This window comes from Solanum lycopersicum, chromosome 10 (assembly GCF_036512215.1).
Source record: "Solanum lycopersicum chromosome 10, SLM_r2.1".
Taxonomy (NCBI): domain Eukaryota; kingdom Viridiplantae; phylum Streptophyta; class Magnoliopsida; order Solanales; family Solanaceae; genus Solanum; species Solanum lycopersicum.
The window spans coordinates 58,500,449-58,522,231 of NC_090809.1; the positions used below are offsets into that span (position 1 = coordinate 58,500,449).

General features: G+C 28.0%; 1 protein-coding gene and 1 non-coding gene across 3 annotated transcripts; one reads left to right on the forward strand and one right to left on the reverse strand.

Annotated features, from left to right (window-relative positions):
- The first annotated feature begins 10,949 nt into the window (after window positions 1-10,949).
- LOC101244920 (uncharacterized) lies at window positions 10,950-13,060 on the forward strand. Of its 2 annotated transcripts, XM_069290315.1 has the most exons (6): window positions 10,950-11,162; window positions 11,303-11,576; window positions 11,735-11,811; window positions 11,946-11,982; window positions 12,072-12,183; window positions 12,498-13,060. In XM_069290315.1, exons 2-6 carry the CDS (start codon window positions 11,321-11,323, stop codon window positions 12,922-12,924), a joined length of 909 nt encoding a protein of 302 aa, XP_069146416.1. In that variant the 5' UTR covers window positions 10,950-11,162; window positions 11,303-11,320; the 3' UTR covers window positions 12,925-13,060. The 2 variants fall into 2 exon arrangements, with proteins under 2 accessions (XP_069146416.1, XP_004249715.1); XM_004249667.5 differs by lacking the exon at window positions 10,950-11,162 and having other exon boundaries at window positions 11,193-11,576.
- Window positions 13,061-17,449: 4,389 nt separating this feature from the next.
- TRNAI-AAU (transfer RNA isoleucine (anticodon AAU)) lies at window positions 17,450-17,523 on the reverse strand. Its single transcript has one exon. It is a non-coding gene; the product is annotated as a tRNA-Ile (tRNA).
- Between the last annotated feature and the right edge of the window lie 4,260 nt (window positions 17,524-21,783).

Here is a 21,783-nt window from a genome sequence, read left to right on the forward strand (position 1 = left end):
GAAAATTATATATAATAACAAACTAATAATCTAAAATAAATAGAGTAGCTAGGGTTTGATTTTATTGTGCTCCAAACGTTTGCAAAACATTGTCAGATTCCTCTCTCCCAAATATCTCGCTCGCCACTCTCCTCTAATCTCTCGCTCGCTTCCTCACTTCTTATACAAACACAAGTGTATAAAAGTTGTTTCTAATTGTATAAAGTAGAGAAAATTGTATAAATACATATATTTTTGTTCTCCTCTCTCCCCTCTTCCAGATCTCGCTCGCCACTCTCCCAAGTCTCGCTAGCCACCATCGCCTTTCTCACTTATACAAATAGAAGCGAAATGTATAAATTGTGTTTCTGTTTGTATAAAGCGTGAGAAAATTGAATATACACATGCAAGTACATATATTTTCGTCCTATACACTTATAATTATACAATAAAAATACTCCTGTACCCAGTTTCTTTTGCCTTTCTCTCTTTCTCGTTTTATACATTTTTCAAATTGTATCTAATTTCTCTCTTTTTCGTTTTATACAATTCGATTCAATTGTATATTTCTTGTCAAGTTTCTTTTGTCTTTCTCTCTTTCTCATTTTATACAAATTCAAATTCTATGTAATTGTTCTATACACTTATAATAATACAATTCGTTCTATACACTTCATTTTTATACAGTTCTCTACCCAAGTGTCTTTCTCTTTTTTGTTTTATACACTTCGTTTTATACAATTTGCTTCAATTGTATATGTATAGCAAATTATACAGTTTCTATGTTTACTATGTAGCACAATTATGCAAACTTTGTTATAACGTAAAAATATAAAAAAAATTATTTGCCATATGTGAAAGTTGCCCTATTTTTAATAGCATAAATAATAATATCAATTATCAAATTCATTTATGATGTATCGCTTTCCTATTGGATACCCTAATAATAATTAAATTTATGTTAAAAAAAATCAAAGCCACCCATGACCCAAGCCTTTTAACCGAATATCCAGCAAAACGAATTCACGCTGTTCTTCTTCGTGTAGGAAGCTAATTGACTAAATTTCCATATTCCTCTTTTAGAGGAAGTTGTTTTTACACATTTTACCAGTATATTAACAAAGTTAATTTGCTAATCCCGGTATTGCTTATATTGGAAACAAAATTCCAATTAATAATAACAACAACAACCATAATAGTAATAATAATAATAATAATAATAATAATAATAATAATAATAACAAAAACAAAAATCTCTACATGATTAGTCAACTTTTCTTCTTCTCATAACTTTTTCCGTAACTCCTCTTATAAATAATGTAATTTATGTTGATAAAGTATTATTCTTTATGATAATAAAGAAATTTTATAATTTAAAAGGGTGTAAATCTGCAATTTGCTTTTAATATTCATACTCATAACTCATATCTAATTACCTATTCAATTTTTTTACTCGTGATATTCATAATTCTTATCTCTTCATATTTATAACCTCTAAATATTCAACCTGAAACCTTAAGATGTCTTTCGGTATTCCTTCGTTTCTTGCTATATAAATTCAGTCTTTTTATTTCAGAACCTCTCAAAAGATTATCATTTTTATTCTATAGTTAAAGTAGACGAAGAAGACTTTTGATTTTGATAGGATATGGGAGACAGTCGATAAGAATTGAGAATATTATGTACAAATTTTGTATTTATTTTTCCATCTATATTATTATCGATCAAAGTCTTATGAAGTATGTATACATTTTCTTTCTATATTTTGTGTGTGTGTTTTTCTCTATTAGACTTCTTAATTTATTTTTCTATGAATGTTTTATTGTCATAAGTCTAAATACTTATTTGAGCTCAAATTAGTTATTTATGACTTTATTGAAAGTTTGCTAACTATTAACCAAAGTTCAAAAGTTATAGTAGGTTGCTTAAAAAGAATTAATTTGAAACATCAAAATATGCCCTTCATTTGGTGTTTTTTGGTTTCTATATATTATTAAAATTTTATATATAGTTTTGTATTATATTATTCATCACTTGTTGTTCACAAATCAAATATATGTTTTCATAGGATTTTAGTTACTATAACATATCTATAAAAATTCAGATGGAACAAATGTGCAAAGCACGTGTTCAAAAATTAGTATATTATTATTAGTGGGAAGATTTTATCTTCAAAATTGAATTACAGTTTTGCCCTTATTGTTAATTAAAATATTTAAAAACCTAATTAATTAAATATTAAGTAACAATATTTTAATTATCTTTAGATTATGAGTTATTTATTAGCATGAAAATTAAATAATTATTAATTATATTGTATTATGAATTAGCTAAAACAAATAGTTACAAATTAAATGCAAGTGCATGTACGATGAAGAACTCAATCACAAATTAATTGCAAGTGCATTTATGGTGAGAACCCAAGCGTTATTTGTATGACTTTTTATTGAGCATGACTTATGAGTTTCTATATGACATTATATATTTACTAACTTATAAATACCTTATGTGCTTCTCATACTTTTATATAAACTTTGTCATGAAGTAATTTTAATTTTTTCTTATTATTATTTTGCTTGTTTCGTTAAGATAATGAACCATGGAAATGCTGATGATATGAAAGAATTTTCATCAGCTTCATTATCAAGGTGTGAGAATAATGAAAAAATGAGATATTTTTTTTTAAAAAAAAAATTAGTTACATTTCATTATTGTGTCTCTTGATTGTTTTATTTCGATATCACTCTTTCGCTTTTTGTATAATTTGATATCTGTAGCCATTTTTCAGGTTGAAGTGATGTGATGTTGAATGAAAGAAAATCTACATATACACACATATATTATGTTTTGCTTGTTAATTCTATTATGTATTTATTCTTTTATATTTGCTCTATTTTGTTTGCTTTTCAGATTTAATTTTTTGTTATTTGTTTTATCCTTTTCACCCAAGTCACGGAATACAATTATACCCGTCGTATGATTATTTTTAGAGTTGAAAAATTAGAAAACTCTAATGTTTTTAATTTTTTTAATGGTTACGTACTTTGTGCTGACTAGGTGAACAAAAGACTCACACAATATATATTATTTTTACATCGTATTATTTTATTCTGATATTATTTTATAACTTCGCAAGAAAATTCTCTTGCATCTATGATTTACATTTAATGTATCATATTTTATGTTATTCTTTAGAAATACAATAATAATTTAAATTTATGAATAAATAAATAGGATTGCATGTTTGGAGCTACTAGCTTTAAAGAAAAAAAAGTATATTCAAGATTTTAATAAGTATCTATCTAGCTATACTATTAGATAAATAGAATATCTTAAACTAAAGTAACTAAAACTAAATAAATCCTATAAAATTGAATGTCCGCATAAAGTTTTAAAACATATTTTTAGTCTTCAATCATATTCCTTCTTTTTCATATTTTTCACTAAAGGTAGTGATAAATAAGAAAATGTATCGATTCAAGGAGTTAAGACTGGCGGTTCGGTGATCGAGCGAAGGCTTGGTTCCTCCCTCCATTAGACTTGTCAATCCTTTGCTCTTTTTCCTTCTCTCTTCCAGTTCTCCCCCTCTACTTTATTTGACAGGGGCGGAGAATACCACTCTATCAATAACAAGAAAAAAGTAGCAATTCCGTTTCAAATGGTTTGAGCTTGGAAGCAACCTGCTATCTATCGATAGGCAACTAAGCTGACACGCCGGAGTTGGCTGCTGGCACAACAGGGTGGTGCCTTACCGCACCGCAGGCGGACGCGCGGTAGCGTTCGTGGTGGTGCTTCAGGATTCCAATGTACTGCGTCCAAGATCAGAACGAGTCCCCCCCCCCCCCCAAAAAAAAAAGAAAATATTTGAACAACTTCAACAGTGGACTTTTGGAACACAAAATCTCTTTCTTTATTTGAAACATAGTATTTAATAATATTCATGCAATTTTTAAGAAATAAATACATTGATATGGGGTTCCTTCAAAATTGGATTACATTTCAATATATAATTAACGGAAAAGGGCCTAAAATACCCTTGAAGTATTGAAAATGGTATAAAATTACTTTCATCCACCTATTGGCTCCAAAATGCCCTTTTCATCCACCTATAGGCTCCAAAATACCATTGTCATCCACCTTTGGATTCAAAATTGACCACTTTTTTTAAATTAAACTCTTTAAATATTTTTTAAAATACATGACGTTCAACTATTGGTTATAATTTAATCTATTAATATAATTTATAAACTAACCAACGCTGCTTTTAAGAATGAGTCATTGCCCTTCTCCGACCCTGACTGCCCAACCTGAGAGCGGACAACTAATGCGTTCCACTTATTGAACAGGGTTCTATGGTCGGTCAGTGACCCCTGGATGCCGAAGGCGTCCTTGGGGTGATCTCGTAGTTCCTACGGGGTGGAGATGATGGGGTCGGTCCATGGATTTTCCTTCCTTTTCTTTTGCCGCATTTCGCTCAAAGGGTTGAAGGGAGATAGTGCATCAAGCTGTTCGCAAGGGCCAACTTGATCCTCTTCCCCAGAGATCTCAGATGAGGGAACCCTGGGAGAGCCGCCGACTCCAACTACCGTCCATGTACGATCCATACTAGATCTGACCAACTGCCCATCCTACCTCCTCTACGTTCTTGACAGCCCATCTTTGTCTCAGTAGAGTCTTTCAGTGGCACATCTAACCCACTACCCACTAATTACTAACTAAACCTCACCCAATTAATAATCCAATTATAATATCAAAATCATCATAAACACTACTAAAACACGATGAAATTATAGATTCCTGAAAATAACATTCAAAATTATTCGAGTCCGAATCGAAACCCCAATTAAATTTAGGTTGAGCCAATTATTTAGGAGGACACTTTCTTTCAAGATTGAAGAGAAATTTATGATTTAAGGTAAATAAGTAATGCATCCTGAATTAATTCATGCATTTTTTTATAATATAATTTTATAAATATGTATTATTTGTTTTAAAAACTTTAATATATTATTTTTAAGAAAAAGTTAGCTATGAAGTAACATCACATAATTGAGATGCAACAATAATTAAGATAAACATAGTCAGACTTTTAAGTTTATCGGTAATTTTATTTGGACACTTGAACATATGATAATTTAAATCTATAGATATTTTTGCCTCAAATTTTTAAAAACACTCAATTGGTAGTAGCTAATCTGTTGTTGCATTAACAATGTGACAGATTTATTAATTTAGAGGGGTTTAATTAGTAATGGGTGGGTAGTGGATTGATTTATAAATTATATTAATAAGTTAAATTATAACAAATAGTTGAGCGCCACGTATTTAAAAACATATTTAAATAGTTTAAATATAAAACCGTTAAATAAGTGGTCAATTTTGAACCAAAAGGTGGATGACAAGGGTATTTTGGACCCAATAGGTGGGTGGGAAGGGTACTTTGGAGCCAATAACTGGATGGAGGGTAATTTTGTACCATTTTCAATACTTTAAGGATATTTTAGGCCCTTTTCCGTATAATTAATTTGTAATGACTTAATAAAGTCTATTCAAATTCTTGATGTTGTTGTGTCTTTATACTATTAAACTTTAATTCGATTTACACTTGAATGTGTAATTGTATGAATTACTATAAATAATTTTTATTATGAGATGATATATTGTAGATGAACTTGTATTTTAGAGGATTAATTCATTGTTTGAAGTTCTTTGTCTAATTTGATGTGTCATCGCACGAAGCACATTGATCTTAATAGTTTGTCATGTTACATTTGATATTATATATACATTTTAACTAATTATTTCTATTAAATTGAATTATGAAAGGACTCTGAAGTTTCAGCCAAAAGGTAACCTATATCCCTTTCAAAAGTTTATATAACTCATTAGACATTTATTCTAATATTATTTTAATAAATTAATACTTAGCTTGGAATACACGTGCAACGCACGTGCTCGAAAACTAGTTTAACATATAATAACAATTGACTCTTTCCATCCATGCGAGATATTCTAACTCTTGCTCACGTAACATTAGATATTTGAAGTATGAACAATGTAAGTCGGGATCAATCATTTTTAAATTTAGGAATAGTATTAACTCTTGAATTATCAATCTCTAAATTATTGAGATATGATTTTAAATGAATTTTCTAAAAGTATTATTTATGTTATTATTTTTAAAGGTCGAACTCATAAATAAATTCCTAAATTTGTTGGGTTTTTCTCCTCAGGTACCTCAACTAAGCTATTTTCCTGTTGAATCATTGAACCACCCTAATTTGTTCCTTTTAAACATTGTTGATTGATTTTGATCGGCTTTTCTATTGTAAATGTCTTCAATTGTGTTCGTATTATAATGATTTTGATTGAAGGAATGAAGACAAACCGTGTGTCAGTCTCATTTGTTTTCTAATATGTTCAAATGACTTGAAGTAAAACACAATTATTCTCGAACATTTTCACTATCAGTTGATCTAATGAGTTCTGGAACAACATATGTATCCTCTATCAGTACCCCTCACAAAATGTGATTCCACATCAACCAACCATGTTTAAAAGGAACAAATTATGGGTTGTTCAATGATTCAATAGCAAAATAACATAGTTGAGGTACCTCAGGGAAAAAACCCAACAAATTTATAAATCTGTTCATTTATTTGACCATTTTTAAAACATTTAAAAAAGATGCATATTACGATTAAGTACTATTTAATTATTTTAATAACTCTAGTAAAAATCTCAATAATTATGAGATACCCTCAAATGTAATTATTTCCCTCGAGTATTTATATGGAAGATGCATGCAACATGTAAACATATAACAACATCACATGCATGATAATATTATTCCAAAGTTGATTGGGAGGATCAAAATAAAATTACTTTAAAAAGGATGAAAGACGACAGATATGCTCATTCTCAAAGAATGCTAGATCCGCATTAATAGGCACATATATTTGTTTTCTTATAAATTAAAAAATAGCCAAACATATCCCTATGGGAAACTTATTATATAGTACTAATAACAATAATAATAATAATAATAATTTGGTTCGTGTTACAGAGTCTAAATGAAAAAGAACAAAACTTGTGTCGGAGTTGACTTCTTCGAATCTTTTCAGACCATGTGTTTGTCCGAATATAATTTTTTTTGTAAAAAAATAATTATTGAATATTAGTAATTATTGTAATATAATATAATATATATCTGACTACATTTTTTAGAAAAAACTTGTCAATGATCGCACTAGTTCAATTTAACTAAGCTTACCCTAATGCATCAATTAGTATTTTGGTCAATCGAACCATGCATATTATATAGCACCTTATTTAACTCATATTATACGAGTTAGACATTGATTTTGTTCACTTTATCGTGAAAAAAGAATTGATCATCATAATATATACTTTAAAGTATGCCATTTAGACCTCGAATACTTAGATTATATACTCTCTTTGTTGATTTTTATTGATCATGTTTCGCTTCTTCAAAGTTAAATTAAACTGTATGAATTTTAATTAATATTTCAAAATGTATTTTTTAAATTATAATAATATGAGAAGAATTACGAATTATAGTATTTCGTATAATTTTTAAAGTTTGAAATTTCAAGTATTATAGCTATCTAATTAATTTAACTTCAGATCAAGCAAATTGACTCAAAAAATGAAAAATGAAGGATAATGGATTTAACTGCTACTGCTCACAGCTCACAATGTAAATTAATTATCCACATTATCATATAGGAGTAATTTAACATGTTAATAGAATGTTATTTGTCTTGCTCTTTTGAATCTTTGAGGTTATTAAATATGAGTATAATTTGGAGTGGTAATAAAACAACTCCATAAAAATATAATTTTCTTATTCTTTTTATAGGAATGCTAACGCGAAATTTTACGTTTTTTTTTTCACTTGCTCATTCGCTTATTTATTACTGTTGTTTATCTTATTTTATTAATAGATTAAAAAAAGATAATATATAATTCACTTATTAACTCTGCTAATTTTAACCTATTCAAATTCAATCATATCCGCCTATTTAACACTCTTTAGCTAGTTACTTATATCATATAAATTAATATAAATAACGTAACTCTTTTTAAGAGATTATTCATCTTGTGAATCACCGATATAAATTCATGGTAATCTAATTATATATAGCTATATTATATGTAGTGGAAGCAGCTAAGCAAAGGTAGGTTAGGGACACAGCCCGTGATTCCCGTCGCAATGCAAGCTGCAAACAACAAATTAATTTTCCATTCTTTAATACATTTATAGTCAAATACACCAAGGCATCATATAGAAAAATAAAACAATATTAATATTGAAAAAGAATAAAAGAAAAAATAGTAAACAAACGGTATGACAAAACAAGTAATTATTTTAAAATCGATTTTAATCCGATATTAAATTATTGTATCGAATATCGTTGCCTAGGATTACAGTCATTGCTAATGTGTGATCACATGACTAAGAGTTTAAAGATTACACAAAATATATAATTTTCAAAAACTATTTATTCGAAGAAAAAGAGACTATTTTCATTGATAAAAATATTGAATAGTGATATATGTTTATATAAGCTAAAATCATAAATAATTTAATTGTGCAAATATGTTTTACGCTTTTATCAATATATAAAAATTAAACTTTTTACTTACGCTGATCCGCTTAATCAAACCAAAAAATAAAATGAAATAAAAAAACACTATATATACTTTCCATTTGTCATATTAGTAAAGTTGCCTTTCAAATAATCTTCATTCTTCCAAAAAGTTTAAAAACATAATTATTAATTTAGGGATTACGTCTTATTAATGTCTTATTTATTTGACATGCTAGTGTTTGACTAATATTTGAAACTTTTTGTTAGAAAAGTATTTATATATATTTGACTCCCTAAACTATTAACCCTTTAAAGAAAAAGAATTGGAGTTATATGTATTATATATATTAAAATTTTACACCATATTAGTTATATACGATTCTCGATCAACCTCAGTAGGAATAGACATGTGCTTTTACGATTTGTTGCGATTAATAGCTAATTATAACAAGTGATATATTTGAAGTAGTTAATTAACTAATTTGTATAATAAATGACGAACATACATCACTGATTTAAAGGAGTAAAGTGTCTTCTAAGTCGAGGGGCAAAATTAAAATGTCTAAAATTTGAGTTGAAAGTGCCTAATAGAAAAATTTTATCATGTGTTCAGGTACTCAATTGAAATATGCTAAAATTTAAATATTTAAATAAAATATTCTGACAAATTTAAAATGTTATTCATATATTTTGATCTGTCCACTTTCGATATATATGTATCCTACAATAAGACTGAACCACATTTGATTGTTACGTACAAATTACTTTGCCATATTCAAATTTAATGACCTAATAAATCTCTTATCGCAGTTTATCTTGGACTAGATCTAGAACTACTACGTATTAAATTGCTGAAGAATTAAAATTAAATTGGATGGGGCCGGTTGGTTAATTACACACGATAATTTCCTACCTAACAATGTGAAAGGGGGAATTATTTTTGGAAAAGAAGGAATAATTTTATTTTTTGGTTTTACAAAAAAAAAATAATATATATATATATATAAGTTGCAATTTTTATGTTGGAATCTTTTGAGAATGATGTGACATAAAAATTGACAAATTCCAATCTTAAATAGAGTGGTCCCATGACTTGTGTTTTTTTTTAAATATCTATAAAATAAAAATAAAGTAACAAGAGTAACCAAGATTTATTTTGAAATTAATTGGACTCCATCAATAAATAATGTTATATTTGAATGTTTGCTTGGCCTTTGCAAGCATTGTTTCTCTCAAATTGGTGAAAAGTTTAGGGAAAACGTAAAAGTACTCCCTCAATCTATGCTTGAAATTATATAGACACACTTATACTATATTAAAGTCCTATTACCTTACTGAATTTATTTTATAAATAATTTTTTCTTTTTTTCGATCTACGTGGCACTAACTTAAAAAAAGTCAATCAGCTTTGGACCCATAAGATAGTGCCACGTAGGCCCAAAAGGGATAGAAAATTATTATTAAAATAAGTTTAGGGAGGTAATAGGACCTTAATATAGTAAAAATGTATCTCTGAAATTTCGGACATAGGTTGAAGGGGTACTTATGCATTATCTCAAAAGCTTATGTTTTCAACGATGTTAAACCGTCCATTCATTAAACTTCCTAAGTTTACTTTGTTCAGTATTTATATGTAATAGTAGCAATATATATTATCAATGAGTTAAATTCGTGTTATAATATGGTATTAAAAAATATTTTTATAATAATATATATAAAATTCTGAATGATAAATATTCTTTACTTTCAATCTTATTTCAATCAATATATATTATCAATGAGTTAAATTCGTGTTATAACATGGTATTAAAAAATATTTTTATAATAACATATATGAAATTCTGAAATGATAAATATTCTTTACTTTCAATCTTATAATTGTGAATTTACAATAATATTTTGTATGTCGACTTAAAGAAGTATTGTGGAGTTACTCGTAAGAGTCAAAATAGTCATAAAAAGAAGACTTATTCACGCAAATTAAAATATTCAATTGGTGGAAAAAAATTCAATAATTTAAAGCAACCACATAATTAAAAAAATGATTTAAGGAAGACATTTTAGACCATATCAAACAAACCATCAATATGATTTTGATTTTCCACGGAAGTACAAAGAAGAGCTGGTCTCACATGAGTTTAATATACTCTTCTGTGTCTCAAACTTATGTAACAATATTTTTAAATCAGTCTAAGATAAAACCATAATTTTTATATTTTATTAACAATTTAACTTTAGATAACTCAATTTAACTTTCATAAAATAGTAGTTAATTTATATTCACACAAATATTTATGACTAAAATCATTTTTTTCTTCTGATGCTTCAAATATGTGCTCAGACAAATACCTTCACATAAATTAAGAGATATAAGATATCTTTTTCTTCCTTTATTTTTTCATTTTGTGTCAAGATTTGTGGTGCCCTTATTACATCATCCATGAAAGCATGCATGAATGGTTGAATTTACTATATTCACATACAAACATACATATATTTATATATATATGCATGGAAAGTTAGATAAATAATTGGAGAGAGAGAGAAGAGTCTTGATCCAACTTCTAGGTAAAGTCTATATGGTTGATTTTTCCATTTGTTCTACTTAGAATATTTCCCTTGTATAGTACACTTCTCCTCAAATAGAAAGAAGAATAAGTACAAGTATGCTCAAAAGTCTATTTCTTCTCCCTTTTTTTTTACATTAGGAGAAGCTATTAGCAAGTATGATGGAGGATAGTGGTGACACTGAATTTTCAAAGACAAGCCCTAATTCTAACCAAAATGAGGAAGAGGACGAGAACGTCACCTCAACCAAATTGCATAAGGACGGAGGAAGCTCAAGCATCAGTACTATAGAAGAGAGTGAAAAGAAGTTCTCTGTGAGGCCTTATGTTCGATCTAAGATGGTTAGACTCCGATGGACACCTGATCTTCATCGTCGTTTTGTTCATGCTGTGGAAAGACTTGGTGGACATGATCGTGAGTTTCTAGAACCTTCTTGATTGTAATTGAAAGGACAAAAGTTTGCTTTTAATTTGGAGTTTGTAATTGATCTAAATCTCCTAATTAGGGTAATTCACCTTGTTAATTAATTAAATGTTTATGATTTTATCTTCTTTCTTTTTTTTTGGGTACAGGAGCAACACCAAAATTAGTTCTTCAATTGATGAACATAAAAGGACTCAACATTGCTCATGTCAAGAGCCATTTGCAGGTGATTAATTTAAGAAAAAAACAATTATCTGATTGTTTTCTTGATCCATATAATTATGAAATATAATTAGCTTCATATAAACTACTATACCTTTTTCTAATTTTTTTTTGTTTTCTAATTTCTTGTTTACATAGATGTATAGAAGCAAGAAGATTGATGATCCATCTCAAGGTATATATGTTGTTTATCTTTTAAATTACAAGTTTAGGGTTTTAATATAGTAAATCTTGCTAATTTCTAGTCCTTTATAAATCTTTTAGGGATTACAAATCATCACAAGCTTTGTATGGAAGGTGGAGATTCATACATCTACAACTTGAGCCAACTGCCTATGCTCTCAAGCTTCAAGCAAAGGTTCAATCCCACTTTTAGGTATGTCAATTTATTATATTCAAATCCATAAGAATTACGCCTCAATTACAATCAAACCTTTCTATAACATCATTTGTCTGATAACTTTTTGATTGCTACGGATGATATTGTTATAAAGAACGTACAACATGACATAACATGAAAAAAAAATCAATTCCACATAAAACATATGATTATTATAGTGAAATTTTGTTGCAGAGGATGACTATTTAGAGAAATCTGAATTGGTTATATGAAACTTTACTATTCATGTTGCTCTATTTAAATCCGTCTCAACGAGAGATTCTTAATTAGTTTATTACTCTTTTCCCTAGATATGGAGATGTTTCTTCTATGAATTGTCAAGATCATGACTTGATGCATAGCTCCATAATGGGACAAAGCACAATTGACAAGGCTAGAATAGGATTGTACACTACACTCAATGAGAGGATCTTTGGCAGCAACCCTATTGATAAGCTCACTCCATTATTCCAGATAGCTGAAAAATCTCAAGCAAGAATATTGAGTACTCCTTTGAAAAGGAAGGCTATGGATTGTGACCTAATTGACCTGAATTTATCCCTAGGAGTAAAGCAAAAACACAACAGCCATGACAACGACGACGACGATGATGATGGGAGTACTTTAACATTATCATTGTCCTCACAAAGATCTCCTTCAAGATTGAAAGAAGATGTTAATTATGCTATAATTGAAGATGCAAGAAGAGGGGCAAGTACTCTAGATCTGACTCTATGAATGTGACATGATGATTCTAAGTGAGATCTTGAGGTACTTGTTTCTAAGGTTAATGCATTTTGTTGAGAATCTCTATGTACTATTTACTAAGTTAATATTACTACTCTAGTATTTAATTTTATGAACTTTACTTTCATTACTGCGCTTAGAATTTAAAAAAGTAAGAAGAGTTTTGAATCTTATATTACATACGTAACTAAAAAATGCTCGTAATGAAACAGAATGTTCTTAAGTTTTATAGTCTTAAATATAATATATATATAAGGTAAAATGATGAAGTTAAAAATTACTTATGTAGAAAGTGACATATTTTTAAATAGACTAAAAAAAGAGTAAGATGTCTAAATGTTTTCTTCATTTTAGATTTTATTAGTAATTTTTACAAGAACTATCTTTAACCTACACGGACATGAAATCATTATGCTTACATTATTTCTATTTACGTGGTTCAATCTAGTGATAGTATTTTCACTTTTATTATTTCTATCTTTTTAGAAAAATATATCGATCTCTTAGTATCTAGACATAGTTTATGTCATGATCAACGAAGTACGTGTGTTTTTAATTATCATAGTGAATTCCAAAACGAGTATTCTTTCCAATGTTTACTATTTCAAATAAGTCAATAACATACCCTCAAGAGCGGCTCAGTTGAATAAGAAATCTAAAGCCAAATTAAAAAGAAGAAGAAGAAGAAATCTTATGCTTATTTATAATAATTATGTATATAGTCTCATAAAATTCTAAAATATATAATAATTGATTATTATCATTTTCAATTGTCAATATAATATTTCTTGTAATAATTAGTTAGACACAAACAAACATATGTAAATTATTATACGTTATGTATCAATAAAAATGTTTATATCTTATAGAAGTTATTATATTGATTATAGTTTCAAAATTTTTAGCAATTAAATTAATTGTAATACAAACCGTAGAAATATTATATTATAGAAGTAGTAGAATATTTTTTTTTTAAAAAAAAAGTTGTGACTTCATCTGATTGACTATACCAATTAAAGTAGAAAAAAATTGTATAAAATAACAAATTATTAATTCAGATTAAATGATATTACCACAATTTTATTTAATTCTAATCCGTAGAAAACACTTTATTATTTGTCTCCTCTATCCCAGAGATCTCGCTTGCCACTTTCCCCGTCTCTCTCACTTTATACAAATACAAATGTATAAACTACATTTATGTTTATATAGAGCGAGAGAAAACTGTATATACTAATACAAATACATATGTTTTTGTCCTATACACTTATAATTATCAAATACAGATCTTTTCCTACCAATTCTTTTTTATTTTTCTCTTTCTCGCTTTAGACAAACACAAATTACAATGTATATTTTTTGTTAGTATAAAGCTACAACTTACAATTGTATATCACAACAAAAATGATATACAACTTATATACAACCAAGTTAGTTTCTTATTTATATACAGATTCCAAATATATACTTATACAATTGATTTTTATGTATAATTATACCGAAAATACAGATTAATGGCCATAACAAACATAAAATTCGTTATGGAGCGCAATTATGTAAACTATAGCTATAACATACAAATACAATTTTTGTGTTTGCTTAATAAATAAAAAGAAAAAAACCTAAAATTTACTCGTTAAAGTATCAGTTTTACTTATATATGTTTCATATTATATTTAATTATAAAATTAATTCTAGACCATAGTGAATGTTACGCTTTAGAAGACATTCAAAGTTAAAGACAAGAACTTTTGAAACTTAATTATTTTATAAGCTAATTAACTTTAGCTTGAAATGGGTAAGCGACATCAAAATCAATTGAAGACAGTCTTATAAAGTTATTTTAAAATATGATTTAATTCAAATTGATATGAATTAGACAAATTAAGAAGTAGAAATAAATTACAAACTTTAATTGACTACAAGTTCTAATTATAACTACACCAACTTTATTTTAAGAAAAATAATAAAATTAGATTTCAAAAGCATAAAATTAGTAAAATATTGACAATAAATTATTAAAAGAAAATTTAAATAATACTAACAATAAATATATATTTTCAGGGTTTAAAGTCTACTTTGGTGGCTTTAGGGTTTGAGTCGCCCCTATATGAACCTAATGCATATAATTTTTTTGTTTGTTGGAGAAATTATACATAATACATAATCAAAGAAATGCATAAAGTGTATTAATTAATATTTGATAAAATGATTTTTTATGGTGAAAAAAAATTGTATTCAATTATAAATTGAGACAGCGAGAGTATATACTATTACTTGTGTTAGTGTAATTTTAATTATAATTTATGTCATGATTAATATACTTGTTAGTAGCAACCACCTACTTCCATGACATCTCTAAGAAAATTTGGCACCAAGTTCCCCAAATTGGTGTGGATTTTTATTGAGAGAAGATAAAAAAGTGGACGTTCATGTTTTAGTGTGCTTCTCAAGATTATTACAAAAATTATCTTTACAAAGAAAGTGACAAAATGGATGCATGAGGATGACCAAATGTTGATAGGAAGAAAGTTTTAGGTATTTGTGTTGTTGGAATATAGTGTATGAACCTTAGTGCCATAAGATGTGTGTAAAGTTAATAACATGAAACTTCCCTTCTATTGATTAAAAAACTATATAGTAAAAATACTAAGTTACAAAATTAATATTTCGAAGCTGATCAAAAGCTACTTGAAGAAAGACAGAATTATTTAAAAGATAACATTTTGTTGCTCGAGCTTTGAATATTGGAATAATAATTAATTAAGAGCATTTCTAGGTTCAGAAGAGGATGTTTGTTTTTATTATAATTATTATTATTATTGTATAGAAAAGGGCAAAATATTGGTAAACACATGGTAGACTTCACTTATGAAGTTGTAATTCCAAGATAACAGGTATTGTCTGTAGGAATCTTTCTTACAAATATACATAACCTTATTTGGCTCTTAATTATATGCATAGTCTTTCTTCGCGAATATTTCTATCGTCACAAAATAGGTGTTATTTTAGTAAATAAATTATTAAAAATATTCACTGTAATAAAATTAAGTTTATGCCTAACTAATAAACCAACGTTGAACTCTATGTGAATCAGTTTATGCCTTGCACGTACATTAAGTTTAAGAATATAAATAAAATTTATTTGAATCATGTGATACTAAATTAATGATATATATAATGTTAACATCATATTAAAAATGAAAAAGGGCTTAAAATATCTTTGAAGTATTGGAAATAGTATAAAATTGTCATTCATCCACTTATTGACTCCAAAATGCATTTTTCATCCACCTATTGGCTCCAAAATGCCTTTGTTATCCACCATTGAGTTCAAAATTGACCACTTATTTAACTATTTTAAAATTAAACTGTTTAAATATTTTAAAAATACTTAGCGTTCAACTATTGGTTATAATTTAATTTATAAGCCAATAACTACCCACTCATTACTAACTAAACCCCACCCAACTAATAAACCAATTATAATATTAAAATCACCATAAACACTACTAAAACATGACAAAATTATAGATTTCTGAAAATGATCCAAAATTATTCGAGTTCGAATCAAAACCCCAATCAAATTTAGGTTGAGCCGCTTATTTAGGAGGACAGTTTCAATATGATTCTCTTTTAAACTTGAATTCGAAATTTATGATTAAAGGTAAAGAAGTAGTACATCCAAATTAATTAATGCACTTTTTTTTGATATAATTTTATAAATATTTATGATTTGTTTTAAAACCTTTAATATATTATATTTTTTTTAAAAAAAGTTATCTATCAAGTAACATCACATAGTTGAGACGAAAGAATAATTAAAATGAACATAGTCAGACTCTTAAGTTTATCGGTAATTTTTATTTAGACACTTGAATGTATGATAATTTACTTGTATAGATATTTTCGCCTCAAAATTTTAAAAACACTCATTGGCAGTAGCGTTCCTGTTTTTGCATTAATAATGTGACGGGTTTATTAATTTGGTGGGGTTTAATTAGTAATGTGTGGGTAATTGATTGATTTATAAATTATACTAATAAATTAAATTATAACAAATAGTTGAGCGCCACATATTTAAAAAAGTATTTAAATAATTTAAATTTGAAACCGTTAAATAAGTGGTCAATTTTGAACTCAAATGTGGATGACAAAGGCATTTTGGAACCAATAGGTGGGTGAGAAGGATATTTTGAAGTCAATAGGTGAATGTAGGGTAATACTTCAAGAGTATTTTAGGCCCTTTTTCGTATTAAAAATATTTTTTAAATCTTATTATGTTAAATATGTTATTCTTTAAAAGCAGGGGCAAATCCAAAAGCTTAATTGTCGTTTCATGCTAATTCAATAACTTTTATCAAGATGGACTTAATTCAATAAATTTGGAAATATCTCTGGATAAAAGACAGATGAGGCCTGAGGGATGGAATTTTTTGATTTTCAGAGTTCAACTTCGAAAAAAGTGAACAAAATTTATGACAATATCTCCTAACGAAAAAATTAACAAAATTGATGGCCCATGCAGGTCTCGAACCTGCGAGCTTCGCGTTATTAGCACGACGCTCTAACCAACTGAGCTAATGGGCCGTCCCTTTTTATTTTCATTTTAATTATAAATACTCAACTTCTATACTTAACAATGGGCTAATGAAACTTATTGTGTGCCATTAGTTTGTAGTACTAATTTTTAATTGGGAAAATTTCATAAATGACTATAATAGGAAATTTAATAGGTCTCCTTAACTATGGTTTGGCTATTTATGTATCATAGCTATAGTTTGAATAGCTACTATTATTTTTATTTTTATATTTTAGACATTCAAATTGTTTATACAAATGCGGTTTCAATAGTTGTGTAACTAATCAATTGATAATCAAGGAGAATATTAATATCATTATTTTAGGTCATTAAGTTTAATTAGAATCCATTACTTAATAGGTGTCCTTCTTGTTCCAAAAACACAGAGTACTTAATCGTTATGTACTCAATCTTTGAGTTTGTTAAGTTTATTGTGGGTTTACTTATTTATCTCAAATTAGGTATTGTGATAAGTTTGTACTATAGGTATACAGTTTGAACTTCTAAACATTTTTATACAAATCGTTATGAAATTTAAGTTAATAAATTTGCATAAATGAAAATGTTTATACAAATTTATTTATACAAATGAGCACGTTTATAATTTATATAAATTCGTATATTAGAGAAATTCTTTATAACTTATTTAAATTTTATACAATTCGTTATGTATTTTAAATGAATAAAATTACATAATTGAGAAATTTGCAGTTAGTTATAGCAGTTTGTATATGCTAAGACGTGTATTATACATAACACTAATTTTAAACAAGTCATTATGTTTATACAAAAGATTATGTATTTTACAGATTTTTTACAAATCGCTATGAAATTTAAGTCAGTAAATTTGAATTGTTTATACAAATGAGTACATTTATAACTTATATAAATTTGTATATTTGAGAAATTCTTTATAACTTATATAAATTTTATACAATTCGTTATGTATTTTAAATGAATAAAATTGCATAATTGAGAAATTTGTGATTAGTTATAGCAGTTTGTACATGCTAAGACTTGTATTATACATAACACTAACTTTAAACAAGTCATTATGTTTATACAAAAAGTTATGTATTCTACAGATTTTATACAAATCGTTATGAAATTTAAGTCAATGAATTTGAATTTGTTTATACAAATTAGTACATTTATAACTTATATAAATTTGTATATTTGAGAAATTTTTTATAACTTATATAAATTTTATACAATTTGTTCTGTATTTTAAATGAATAAAATTGCATAATTGAAAATTTTGTGATTAGTTTTAGCAGTTTGTATATGCTAAGACTTGTATCATACATTATAGAACTTTTGTGTCTATACAAAAATTTATGTATTCTACAAATTTTATATAAATCGTTATGAAATTTAAGTCAATAAATTATATAAATGAGAACGTTTATACAAATGAGCACATTTATAACTTATATAAATTTGTATATTTGAGAAATTCTTTATAACTTATATAAGTTTATATAATTTGCATAAGACTTGCGATTAGTTATAACAATTTGTATGTGATAAGACGTGAACTATACATTGTACAAATTGTATACAAGTTATTATGTACTTTTTAAATCAACAAATGTGTATTATTGAGTAACTTGTATATGATAATGCGTGCATTATACATTATACTATTTTTATACAATTTGTTATGTTTATATAAAATTATATATCTTACAGATTTAATACAATTCTTTATGGAACCGACCACCTCATTGTATACCTAACCGTAAAAGACCTTTTTATGCTTTTGTATATAAATTTATACAAAATATAATTTATCTCTCATATCCCCATTCCATATCTTTCTCCTAAAATCATTCCTCCACTCCTATTTTGAATTTCAAATTTGGAAAAATATCCACATTCCATATCTTTCTCCTAAAATCACTCCTTCACTCCTATTTTGAATTTCAAATTTGGAAAAATTTCACGTTGTCCCTCTCGTCTTGCTTTCAATTTTCGCTGGTAAGCGTCAAAATCAACCCATGAATTCATTTTTTTCCTTTTTGTCTTTTCCTTCTATCTAGTTAGTTTTTTCATATATATATATATATATATATATATTAAAATCTTTCTTTCTTATCACATTGTAAGTTTTTTTTTTTAGAAATTAGAATGAATGATTCATCTTCATCTATGAGGATTACGGGAGGTATGTCATTGCAGGTGAATCCATCCTCTTTTTCAATGGGTTTAACTCAAGATTTTGGGATTAATGTAGGGTCTATGACAAAGTCTAAACAAGTTCAAGATGAACAATCTATTGAAGAATTGAGATTCAAGAAAAAAAATGACTCAATAGCAATTCAGAAAGTTATTAATAATGCGAAAGCTAGCAGCATTAAAATTGTTGGAGGAGGAAGTAAGAGGAAAGCCATAACCAGTGATTTAGAGGAGATTGGATCTGCCTCATCTGAAATTGACAAATCAGAAGAACATCAGGATCATCAGGTAGTGTAATTTATATACAAATTACTAAAGTTATGTATATAGTGGGTTATACATTAACGTAATATATACAAAGTATTATGAGACCGTTCTTATTTGTATATTATATTAGTTGTATTACCAATTACTAAAGTTATGTACATAGTGGGTTGTATATTAAGGTAACATCTACAATGTCTGAGAAAGTAGCTATTTGTATACAAATATTTGATTTTGGATAAATTTTTTTGTTAAAATCACTGCATAATACATGTACAAAATTATAGTACATTATACAAATTCGTTGATATATACAAAAAAAAAATTATGAACATAATAAAATATTGTATATATAAACATTATACACTCAAATGTACAAATAGATTTCAAACTTACCACATATACAGTTGACGAATGAATATTATACAATCAGTTTAATTATTATCATTTTTTAAAAAAAACACGAAATTGCATATACACATATACAAATATAATATATATACCAAAATGATTGTGCAATATTCAAATTTCTAGATATATACAAAAAAAAAATATAAACATAATAAAATATTGTATATAAACAGACTACACAATTTTTTTAAAAACAAATATAACACATACTGTCATATACACAATTTCCATATTATGATGGTCATATATACAGTTAATAACACATAATCTGTTGACACCCAATTTTGACCCGCGTTGGTATAAATTAATTATCGAGCTTCGTGAGTTTTTCAAATTATTTAAAGTTAATTAGTTTTTAAATCTTGCACAAATAAAATATATGTACATATATACATATATGTATATACATATAGGTATATGTATATATGTATATCTTACACCCAATATTCCCAACAGCCCACAGACTCAAGGCCCAATTCCCCCAGGCGGCCCATCCTCTTCAACCCAGTCCAACATCCCCTTTTATTTCTTTTAAAATACCAACCCAACACACATTTTAAAACAAGCCCAACAAATTAATCCCAACACCCAATTCTTTTATTCTCCAGCCCAACCCAATTCACCATAACCCATCCTACCCGACCCAACCCGTCCGACCCGGATCCGACCCGTTTCCCCTTCCCTTCTTCTTCCCCATTCTCACTCACGCGTTTAGCAGCCACGATAATTCCCCAGAAAACAGACGCAAAAAAATCCCCAAGCCAGCCCCGCTCTCTCTCTCTCTCCCTCATCTCCCCACGTTCTCGTCTCCCTCACGCGTCTCTCCCTCACGCGACCTCCCTCCCTTTCCCTTTCCCTTTCTCTCCCCATCCCATCGCAGCCTGCAAAAACGCAGAAAAACAGAACCCCCAACAACCCTGCGTCTCTCTCCCCACACTCTTCTCCCTTCCCCTTTGCGTGAACGAGACAGAATGGCAGAAACCTACTCCTGCCGCTGTCACGCAGGTCTGCGACACGCAGGACGTCACAGTCGCCCTCGCCAGCACGCAATGGGTTTGACCCGGAGGAAGTTCAAATTTTCGAACTCGAAAATAGGCCGAAACCGACCTCAGATTAAAGCCCTAGCGTTTTCTATATAAACCCCCACCCTAGACTGAATGGGGGGCGGTCCGGGGGGGTTGGGAAATTTCTCAAAAAGATTTGGCTTCCCTTTACTTTGGTTGGACGATTGAGCAAAGATTTTTGGTTAGCCAATTCTTGGTGGAAAATTTTCAAAAGAAAGATTCTGCTCCCTCTTCCGTCTACTGTTAGCGATTTTGAGGAACCTTATACAAATACGTGTGAAATTTGGAGGAAGAAACTTCCGAACGATCGCGGGTCTCGACTCTGTTCGCGCAGCTCGTGTTTCGTCTGAG